The sequence below is a fragment of the Procambarus clarkii genome, chromosome 15 (assembly GCF_040958095.1).
Source record: "Procambarus clarkii isolate CNS0578487 chromosome 15, FALCON_Pclarkii_2.0, whole genome shotgun sequence".
Classification (NCBI taxonomy): Eukaryota; Metazoa; Arthropoda; class Malacostraca; order Decapoda; family Cambaridae; genus Procambarus; species Procambarus clarkii.
The window spans coordinates 28,565,367-28,577,310 of record NC_091164.1 but is presented as its reverse complement, the minus strand read 5'-3'; the positions used below and the strand labels follow the sequence as shown (position 1 = coordinate 28,577,310).

The 11,944-nt window shown below is 45.6% G+C and overlaps 1 protein-coding gene across 1 annotated transcript; it reads right to left on the bottom strand.

The window, feature by feature from the left end:
• Positions 1-733: 733 nt before the first annotated feature.
• Positions 734-1,366, bottom strand: LOC138365041 (octapeptide-repeat protein T2-like). Its single transcript, XM_069325143.1, has one exon. The coding sequence runs from the start codon at positions 1,364-1,366 to the stop codon at positions 734-736; it is 633 nt and encodes a 210-aa protein (XP_069181244.1).
• Positions 1,367-11,944: the final 10,578 nt, after the last annotated feature.

Here is an 11,944-nt window from a genome sequence, read left to right as displayed (position 1 = left end):
TGGCGTCCTTGAGACCGTCCTCCTGCACGTGGCGTCCTCGAGACCTTCCTCTTGCACGTGGCGTCCTCGAGACCTTCCTCCTGCACGTGGCGTCCTCGAGACCTTCCTCCTGCACGTGGCGTCCTCGAGGCCTTCCTCCTGCACGTGGTGTCCTCGAGACCTTCCTCCTGCACGTGGCGTCCTCGAGACCGCCCTCCTGCACGTGGCGTCCTCGAGACCTTCCTCCTGCACGTGGCGTCCTCGAGACCTTCCTCCTGCACGTGGTGTCCTTGAGACCTTTTTCCCGCACGTGGCGTCCTCGAGACCTTCCTCCCGCACGTGGCGTCCTCGAGACCTTCCTCCTGCACGTGGCGTCCTTGAGACCTTCCTCCCGCACGTGGCGTCCTCGAGACCTTCCTCCTGCACGTGGCGCCCTCGAGACCTTCCTCCTACACGTGGCGTCCTTGAGACCTTCCTCCTGCACGTGGCGTCCTCGAGACCTTCCTCCTGCACGTGGTGTCCTCGAGACCTTCCTCCTGCACGTGGCGTCCTCGAGACCGCCCTCCTGCACGTGGCGTCCTCGAGACCTTCCTCCTGCACGTGGCGTCCTTGAGACCTTCCTCCTACACGTGGCGTCCTTGAGACCTTCCTCCTGCACGTGGCGTCCTCAAGACCGTCCTCCTGCACGTGGCGTCCTAGAGTCTTTTCTCCTGCACGTGCATCCTCTAGACCATCCTCCTGCACGTGACGTCCTCTAGATCATCCTTCTGCACGTGGCGTCCTCGAGATCTTCCTCCTGCACGTGGCGTCCTCGAACCTTCCTCCTGCACGTGGCATCCTCGAGACCTTCCTCCTGTACGTGGCGTCCTCGAGACCTTCCTCCTGCACGTGGCGTCCTTGAGACCTTCCTCCTGCACGTGGCGTCCTCGAGACCTTCCTCCTGCACGTGGCGTCCTTGAGACCTTCCTCCTGCACGTGACGTCCTCGAGACCGTCCTCCTGCACGTGGCGTCCTCGAGACCTTCCTCCTGCACGTGGCGTCCTCGAGACCTTCCTCCTGCACGTGGCGTCCTTGAGACCTTCTTCTTGCACGTGGCGTCCTCGAGACCTTCCTCCTGCACGTGGCGTCCTCGAGACCTTTCTCCTGCACGTGGCGTCCTTGAGACCGTCCTCCTGCACGTGGGGTCCTCGAGACTTTCCTCTTGCACGTGGCGTCCTCGAGACCTTCCTCCTGCACGTGGCGTCCTCGAGACCTTCCTCCTGCACGTGGCGTCCTCGAGACCTTCCTCCTGCACGTGGCGTCCTCGAGAACTTCCTCCTGCACGTGGTGTCCTCGAGACCTTCCTCCTGCACGTGGCGTCCTCGAGACCGCCCTCCTGCACGTGCATCCTCTAGACCATCCTCCTGCACGTGACGTCCTCTAGATCATCCTTCTGCACGTGGCGTCCTCGAGATCTTCCTCCTGCACGTGGCGTCCTCGAACCTTCCTCCTGCACGTGGCATCCTCGAGACCTTCCTCCTGTACGTGGCGTCCTCGAGACCTTCCTCCTGCACGTGGCGTCCTCGAGACCTTCCTCCTGCACGTGGCGTCCTTGAGACCTTCCTCCTGCACGTGGCGTCCTCGAGACCTTCCTCCTGCACGTGGCGTCCTTGAGACCTTCCTCCTGCACGTGACGTCCTCGAGACCGTCCTCCTGCACGTGGCGTCCTCGAGACCTTCCTCCTGCACGTGGCGTCCTCGAGACCTTCCTCCTGCACGTGGCGTCCTCGAGATCTTCTTCTTGCACGTGGCGTCCTCGAGACCTTCCTCCTGCACGTGGCGTCCTCGAGACCTTTCTCCTGCACGTGGCGTCCTTGAGACCGTCCTCCTGCACCTGGGGTCCTCGAGACCTTCCTCTTGCACGTGGCGTCCTCGAGACCTTCCTCCTGCACGTGGCGTCCTCGAGACCTTCCTCCTGCACGTGGCGTCCTCGAGACCTTCCTCCTGCACGTGGCGTCCTCGAGAACTTCCTCCTGCACGTGGTGTCCTCGAGACCTTCCTCCTGCACGTGGCGTCCTCGAGACCGCCCTCCTGCACGTGGCGTCCTCGAGACCTTCCTCCTGCACGTGGCGTCCTCGAGACCTTCCTCCTGCACGTGGCGTCCTTGAGACCTTCCTCCTGCACGTGGCGTCCTCGAGACCTTCCTCTTGCACGTGGCGTCCTTGAGACCTTCCTGCCGCACGTGGCGTCCTCGAGACCTTCCTCCTGCACGTGGCGTCCTTGAGACCTTCCTCCTGCACGTGGCGTCCTCGAGACCTTCCTCCTGCACGTGGCGTCCTCGAGACCGCCCTCCTGCACGTGGCGTCCTCGAGACCTTCCTCCTGCACGTGGCGTCCTCGAGACCTTCCTCCTGCACGTGGCGTCCTTGAGACCTTCCTCCTGCACGTGGCGTCCTAGAGACCGTCCTCCTGCACGTGGCGTCCTCGAGACCTTCCTCCTGCACGTGGCGTCCTCGAGACCTTCCTCCTGCACGTGGCGTCCTCGAGACCTTCTTCTTGCACGTGGCGTCCTCGAGACCTTCCTCCTTCACGTGGCGTCCTCGAGACCTTTCTCCTGCACGTGGCGTCCTTGAGACCGTCCTCCTGCACGTGGCGTCCTCGAGACCTTCCTCTTGCACGTGGCGTCCTCGAGACCTTCCGCCTGCACGTGGCGTCCTCGAGACCTTCCTCCTGCACGTGGCGTCCTCGAGACCTTCCTCCTGCACGTCGCGTCCTCGAGACCTTCCTCCTGCACGTGGTGTCCTCGAGACCTTCCTCCTGCACGTGGCGTCCTCGAGACCGCCCTCCTGCACGTGGCGTCCTCGAGACCTTCCTCCTGCACGTGGCGTCCTCGAGACCTTCCTCCTGCACGTGGCGTCCTTGAGACCTTCCTCCCGCACGTGGCGTCCTCGAGACCTTCCTCCCGCACTTGGCGTCCTCGAGACCTTCCTCCTGCACGTGGCGTCCTTGAGACCTTCCTCCCGCACGTGGCGTCCTTGAGACCTTCCTCCTACACGTGGCGTCCTTGAGACCTTCCTCCTGCACGTGGCGTCCTCGAGACCCTCCTCCTGCACGTGGTGTCCTCGAGACCTTCCTCCTGCACGTGGCGTCCTCGAGACCGCCCTCCTGCACGTGGCGTCCTCGAGACCTTCCTCCTGCACGTGGCGTCCTTGAGACCTTCCTCCTACACGTGGCGTCCTTGAGACCTTCCTCCTGCACGTTGCGTCCTCGAGACCGTCCTCCTGCACGTGGCGTCCTAGAGTCCTTTCTCCTGCACGTGCATCCTCTAGACCATCCTCCTGCACGTGACGTCCTCTAGATCATCCTTCTGCACGTGGCGTCCTCGAGATCTTCCTCCTGCACGTGGCGTCCTCGAACCTTCCTCTTGCACGTGGCATCCTCGAGACCGTCCTCCTGCACGTGGCGTCCTCGAGACCGTCCTTCTGCACGTGGCGTCCTCGAGACCGTCCTCCTGCACGTGGCGTCTGGAAGCCAATTTATGAACTATGACACAGAGCTTCGCAAAATCGAAGTAATTTGAATACTGAAAGACTTGTGATACTGTAGTAGCTAAAAGAAATATGGTGATTATATTCAGATCCTATTATCTTCAGAAGCCACTGTGGAAATAACTTCTCAGAATCACATTATAAATCGTGCCGATGAAACGGTAGCAAGCAACGACCAAATTACTTTCGGGTAAAATGACCTTCGTTTCCCAATCGTTAAATAATTGAAGAATAATGTCCAGTGGAGCAAAAGGTCTGTTCCACCCGTGGGATGCCTCAATAATACTTAGGTTTAACATTCTGAGAAGTTTAAATGGTACTTAAGGTTTATGTAAGTAGCATTCCGGACCATATCAAGTCAGTGAAAATAGAACATTGCAAATAACATTTCATCAGCAAGTACTTCAGTTGACGAGAGCATGAGAGGCGACACAACATTCAATCTCCTGGTGTTTCTCAGCTAAGTCCTCTCACAATGGTGAGACGACCCTTCTGCCACCAAAGTTTCCCTGCTAAAGCTTCCCTGCTAAGACTTCCATTAAAAACTACAAGGATCTCGTACTCGTCAAGGTAACAACGCCCAGAGTCGCAGTTTACAATATGCGTTTCTGGCCGCATACTGGCAAGTGGGCCGTTCGGGGCGCATACTATTAAATATGCGCCCAGATACCAATTTGCTCGTTGTCCAGAGACCGTTTGTTAGTACTAATAATATTTGGCAAATGTTCCAAATAATTTTAAGTGTTCAAAACTGGCTACTCTTTTTGCATAAGGTAAGAGGCTACTGAGTGGTCTTAACTCATTAACTGATATCACGACGGATCTGATCCTATTAACGTGCTTATCGCGCATAGAAATCACAGTAGCGTTATATATCAAAATGAACAAATCCACAAGGGCTGTGATGAGGGTTCGAGCCTACGCACAGAATGTTCCCAGATGCGCCTTCAACTGTTCAACTGTTCAACGACATGGAAAAACTCGTGGTACGATTTGTTCGTGCTTATCTCTTAAACGGGATTGATCGTATGAGGGGAGCTGAACTCACAACAGGACTGACCATATAAGGGGAGCTGATCTCACAACAGAACTGATCGTATGAGGAGAGCTGATCTCACAACAGGACTGATCGTATGAGGAGAGTTGAGCTCACACCAGGACTGATCATATGAGGGGTTTAATCTAGTCTCATCTTACAACAAGTCAGATGTCATTTCAGAGCTGATGGCAACAAGGAGGTAAAGTCGAGTCTAAGCTGATATCATGCTCTGTGCTCATAATGTGACGGGATCTCTTATCATGACCTTACGGATACTGTCAAGTGGGCCCTGTTAACTGACCTTACCCACTGTTGGATACTGTCAAGTGGGCTCTGGCAACTGTTAGATACTGTCAAGTGAGCCCTACCCACTGTTGGATACTGTCAAGTGGGCCCTACTCACTGTTGGATACTGTCAAGTGGGCCCTGGCAACTGTTGGATACTGTCAAGTGAGCCCTACCCACTGTTGGATACTGTCAAGTGGGCCCTGGCAACTGTTGGATACTGTCAAGTGAGCCCTACCCACTGTTGGATACTGTCAAGTGGGCCTTACTCACTGTTGGATACTGTCAAGTGGGCCCTACCACTGTTGGATACTGTCAAGTGGGCCCTATACTCACTGATGGATACTGCCAAGTGGGCCCTACCCACTGTTGGATACTGTCAAGTGGGCCTCTGACAACTTACACAATTCGCTGTTGGATACTGTCAAGTGCCTATAAACAATTTTAGGTTGCCACAACGTATCTGGAAAGTTTTGGAAAGTATTGGCAAAGTTTGTTTTCACGTATTACATACGTAATTTTGTGTGGATGTAAATAAGTTTCCAAAACGTATTGCACGAAACGTTGGCTAAAAAAAAAGAAACCTTCTGGCAACCTTAAATGTTTTCATAAGCGTATATATATATATATATATATATATATATATATATATATATATATATATATATATATATATATATAATATATATATATATATATATATATATATATATGTATATATATATATATATATATATATATATATATATATATATATATATATATATATATATATATATATATATATATATATATTGTGACGGTAACGCGTTGGTGTTCGGCTGTTCAAAAGCTAGGGGTATGGCCTCGTCACATATAGAAAAAAAAATAGAAAATCTGGAACTTCGTCTGTGGTAAGGTAAGGAGAAGACACACAAAACACAAGTAAATTTTTAACAATGAAATTTTAATTACGTTAAATAAAGCAAAACATGAATAAAATGGACATACAATTCGTATAATAAAATCAATCAAAGTAATAAGAATAATCAAATGACCAAATGAAAAGTTACGTTAAGACAAATGAACAAATAACAAGTGTGAAACAAGTAAATAGGTGCCGGAATATTGGCTTCAAGCTATCACTTCTCTTAGTACACGTAAGCCTGGGGCTTTAGTCTACCAACGAGACGTGTTAACCTGTCGAAAGCACGGGATATTCTGATGACTGAGGTCGTGGCGGCCCCAGACATCAAGTAGTATGGTGGGTGGAGTGCAGTTGCAGCTAGACCCACAGCCAATCAGCGATGAGCCGGCGACAAGACAGGTAGTTTGGCGGTTTGAGGTGGAGCAGGTGTTCCTAGCTGCATACGTTTTGCTCTCTGGCAAACCTTGCTGGTGTTGTCGTTGTTGGATTTTTCTTCCATAGTAGTTTTATATAGATGTATCGACGTATTTTTGGAGGGAAGAGCAGGCTCAATCTCTTGAAGGAGATTATCGTCACAATATATATATATATAAATATATATATGTCGTACTTAGTAGCCCGAACGCACTTCTCAGCCTACTATGCAGGGCCCGATTTGCCTAATAAGCCAAGTTTTCCTGAATTAATATATTTTCCCTATGTTTTGTCTTTTGAAATGATAAAGCTACCCATTTCAATATGTATGAGGTCAATTTTTTTTATTGGAGTAAAAATTGACGTAGATATATGACCTAACCTAACCAACCCTACCTAACCTAAACTAACCTATCTTTATAGGTTAGGTTAGGTTAGGTAGCCGAAAAAGTTAGGTTAGGTTAGGTAGGTTAGGTAGTCGAAAAACAATTAATTCATGAAAACTTGGCTTATTAGGCAAATCGGGCCTTGCATAGTAGGCTGAGAAGTGCGTTCTGGCTACTAGGTATGACATATATATATATATATATATATATATATATATATATATATTATTAAATATGACCGAAAAAGTAAGATTAATAATTCTAACACGAATTTTCTCAATCTTTCGTACATTGCGCTTCACTGATGGAGGTAAATCAAAAATCACTTCTCCAAAATTAATTTTTATTTCTAGTCTGACGCGACACGGGCGCGTAATTTTAACTCTAGAAATAAGTCAGACTAGAAATAAAAATGAATTTTGGAGAAGTGATTTTTGATTTACCTCCATCAGTGAAGCGCAATGTACGAAACATTGAGAAAATTCGTGTTAGAATTATTAATCTTACTTTTTCGGTCATATTTAATAATATATGTCTACAGGAAAGACTGCTACCAAAATATACTAATATATATATATATATATATATATGCAATTGACGATCACAAAACACTGATCATTTTATGCGGAAAATCCACAGAGAAATATGAAATGAGGTGAACGTTTCGGCTTTGTTAAAGCCTGGTCTGGTGTTGACAAAGGCTTTAACAAAGCTGAAACGTTCACCTCATTTCATATTTCTCTGTGGATTTTCCGCATATATATATATATATAGGTTAGGTTAGGTTAGGTAGCGTTGGTTTGGTTCGGTCATATATCTACGTCAATTTTAACTCTAATAAAAAAAATTGTTCTCATACATAATGAAATGGGTAGCTTTATCATTTCATAAGCAAAAAATTAGAGAAAATATATTAATTCTTGAAAACTTGGCTTATTAGGCAAATCGGGCCTTGCATAGTAGGCTGAGAAGTGCGTTCTGGCTACTAGGTACGACATATATATATATATATATATATATATATATATACATGTCGTACCTAGTAGCCAGAACTCACTTCTCAGCCTACTATTCAAGGCCCGATTTGCCTAATAAGCCAAGTTTTCCTGAATTAATATATTTACTATAATTTTTTTCTTATGAAATGATAAAGCAACCCTTTTCTCTATGTATGAGGTCAATTTTTTTTATTAGAGTTAAAATTAACGTAGATATATGACCGAACCTAACCAACCCTACCTAACCTAACCTAACCTATCTTTATAGGTTAGGTTAGATTAGGTAGCCGAAAAAGTTAGGTTAGGTTAGGTTAGGTAGGTTAGGTAGTCGAAAAACAATTAATTCATGAAAACTTGGCTTATTAGGCAAATCGGGCCTTGCATAGTAGGCTGAGAAGTGCGTTCTGGCTACTAGGTACGACATATATATATATATATATATATATATATATATATATATATATATATTTATATATATATATATATATATATTCAGTTTCAGTTGTGTGTTTGTAAACTAAAGTCTTTGAAAATGTAATAAGTTTTACGAAACGCGCTCAAGTGTCGCGTCAGACTAGAAATAATAATAAATTTTGGAGAATTGATCTTTGAATTACCATCAGCAGTGAAAAGAAACGTAAGAAAGATAGAGAAAATTCGTGTTAGAATTATTAATCTTACTTTTTCGGTCATATTTAATAATATATATATATATATATGCAATTGACGATCACAAAACACTGATCATTTTATGCGGAAAATCCACAAAGAAATATGAAATGAGGTGAACGTTTCGGCTCTGTTAACGCCTTTGTCAACACCAGACTGGAGTCTGGTGTTGACAAAGGCTTTAACAGAGCCGAAACGTTCACCTCATTTCATATTTCTTTGTGGATTTTCCGCATATATATATATATATATATATATATATATATATATATATATATATATATATATATATATATATATATATATATATATATGTCGTACCTAATAGCCAGAACGCACTTCTCAGCCTACTATTCAAGGCCCGATTTGCCTAATAAGCCAAGTTTTCATGAATTAATGTTTTTTCGTCTACCTAACCTACCTAACCTAACCTAACCTAGCTTTTTTTCGCTACCTAACCTAACCTTACCTATATATATAGGTTAGGTTAGGTTAGGTAGGGTTGGTTAGGTTCGGTCATATATCTACGTTAATTTTAACTCCAATAAAAAAAAATTGACCTCATACATAGAGAAAAGGGTTGCTTTATCATTTCATAAGAAAAAAATTATAGTAAATATATTAATTCAGGAAAACTTGGCTTATTAGGCAAATCGGGCCTTGAATAGTAGGCTGAGAAGTGAGTTCTGGCTACTAGGTACGACATATATATATATATATATATATATATATATATATATGTCGTACCTAGTAGCCAGAACTCACTTCTCAGCCTACTATGCAAGGCCCGATTTGCCTAATAAGCCAATTTTTCATGAATTAATTGTTTTTCGACTACCTAACCTACCTAACCTAACTTTTTCGACTACCTAACCAAACCTAACCTATAAAGATAGGTTAGGTTAGGTTAGGTAGGGTTGGTTAGGTTCGGTCATATATCTACGTTAATTTTAACTCCAATAAAAAAAAATTGACCTCATACATAATGAAATGGGTAGCTTTATCATTTCATAAGAAAAAAAATAGAGAAAATATAATAATTCAGGAAAACTTGGCTTATTAGGCAAATCGGCCCTTGCATAGTAAGCCAAAAAGTGCGTTATGGCTACTAGGTACGACATATATATATATATATATATGTGTGTGTGTGTGTGTGTGTGTGTGTGTGTGTGTGTGTGTGTGTGTGTGTGTAGAAATATAAAAATAAATTTCTACATTTAGTAAAACAAAACAGGATCATAATAAAGGTTGGTTCATCATTTTTATTCATATTTTTACTTAATGGAGAATCCACGGTAGTGGTGGTTGTTTGTGGTGGGTTGTGGTTGGTTGTTGTGGTGGTTGGTTATTGTTGTTGGTGGCAGTGGTGAGTGATGGTTACAGGAAGGAGGAAGGAAGAAGAGGAAGGAGAAGTAGGAGGTCCAAAAGGAAAGAGGAGTAGGAAGGAGGAGGCCGAGGAGGAGGAGGAAGGGTGCGGAGCAGGAGGAAGGAGGAGGAGGAAGGAGGATGATGTTAAGAAGGAAGGAGGAGGTAGGATGAAGAATTCCAGGTAAGAGGATGAGGTTGAGGAGGAAGAGTAGAAGATGAAGGACCTCGAGGAGGAAGGAGGAAGAGGAGGTCGAGGCAGAGGAGGAAGGAGGATGAGGTAGAGGAAGAAGTTGAAAGAGGGGGTTGAGGAGAAGGAAGGAGCGAAAGGAGGAAGGAGGAGGAGGGCGAGGAGGAGGAAGGCAAGAAGGAAGGAAGAAGGGCCAAGGAGGGAGGCGGACGAGCGGAAAGGAGCGCGAGGAGGAAGGAAGACGAGGGTTGAGGAGGAAGGAGGAGTAGGTCGAGGAGGAAGTAGGAGGATGAGTAGGAAGGAGGAGTAGGTCGAGGAGTAAGGAGGAGGAGGAGGGCGAGGAAGAAGGAGGAGGGCGAGGAAGAAGGAGGAGGAGGAGGAGTAGGAGGTTGAGGCAGAGGAGGAAGGAGGAAGAGGTAGAGGAGGAAGGAGTAGGTCTAGGAGGAAGGAGGAAAGGGAGGAGGGGGAACCCAGCAAACACAAAACGTTTTGGAAACCTTCACCAAAGTTTCAACATGGTTGTGGGGAGAGATAAGTTTCATGTGTGGTTCAACAAGCACATGTGCAACCTTTAACCCAAGAATGGTAAAAGTATTTTTTTTGTGTGTAATACAGCAAATGCTGCCTTTTCTTACACAAGTTTCACCTTTATTTACTAAAAAAATATTTTGTTCATGTTTAAATATTAAATTTATGTACGTTATACACATAAATTGTGAATGCTGTGACTTAGTTGTATGATAGGTTTGCAAAATATTTACTTTTTATTATGATCCTGCTAAAAATTGTTTTTATAACCCAGTTTGCTAAATGCTGTATTCAGTAATACTGTTTTTATGTTTAAATTATATTTTGGTACTTATTGTATAATACATCAACATAAATGGAAAATGCTGCTGCATAGGTGTATGAAGGACACATGCAACATTTAATCTACCATTTTTTCTAATAAAAAATTAGAGTGCATCAAAATACCTCTTTATCACCTGCATCTCTATTATAGTAGATATTACATTAAATATTACTGAAGTACAAATAGGTGAGTACAACTAGGCAGGTACAACAACATGAGTGCAACTAGGAGAATACATGTAGCTAGGTGAGGACACCTTGGTGAACACTGCTAGATGGATACAAGTAGGTGAGTACAACTGCATAAGAGCAACAAGGGGAGTGCATGTAGGTGAGTACAACTGCATAAGAGCAACAAGGGGAGTGCATGTAGGTGAGTACAACTGCATAAGAGCAACAAGGGGAGTGCAAGTAGGTGAGTACAACTACACAAGAACAACTAGGTGAGTGCAAGTAGGTGAGTACAACTACACAAGAACAACTAGGTGAGTGCATGTAGGTGAGTACAACTGCATAAGAGCAACAAGGGGAGTGCATGTAGGTGAGTACAACTGCATAAGAGCAACAAGGGGAGTGCATGTAGGTGAGTACAACTGCATAAGAGCAACAAGGGGAGTGCATGTAGGTGAGTACAACTACACAAGAACAACTAGGTGAGTGCATGTAGGTGAGTACAACTACACAAGAACAACTAGGTGAGTGCATGTAGGTGAGTACAACTACACAAGAACAACTAGGTGAGTGCATGTAGGTGAGTACAACTGCATAAGAGCAACAAGGGGAGTGCATGTAGGTGAGTACAACTGCATAAGAGCAACAAGGGGAGTGCATGTAGGTGAGTACAACTACACAAGAACAACTAGGTGAGTGCATGTAGGTGAGTACAACTACACAAGAACAACTAGGTGAGTGCATGTAGGTGAGTACAACTACACAAGAACAACTAGGTGAGTGCATGTAGGTGAGTACAACTACACAAGAACAACTAGGTGAGTGCATGCAGGTGAGTACAACTACACAAGAACAACTAGGTGAGTGCATGTAGGTGAGTACAACTGCATAAGAGCAACAAGGGGAGTGCATGTAGGTGAGTACAACTGCATAAGAGCAACAAGGGGAGTGCATGTAGGTGAGTACAACTACACAAGAACAACTAGGTGAGTGCATGTAGGTGAGTACAACTACACAAGAACAACTAGGTGAGTGCATGTAGGTGAGTACAACTACACAAGAACAACTAGGTGAGTGCATGTAGGTGAGTACAACTGCATAAGAACAACCAGGGGAGTGCATGTAGGTGAGCACAACTGCATAAGAGCAACAAGGTGAGTGCAT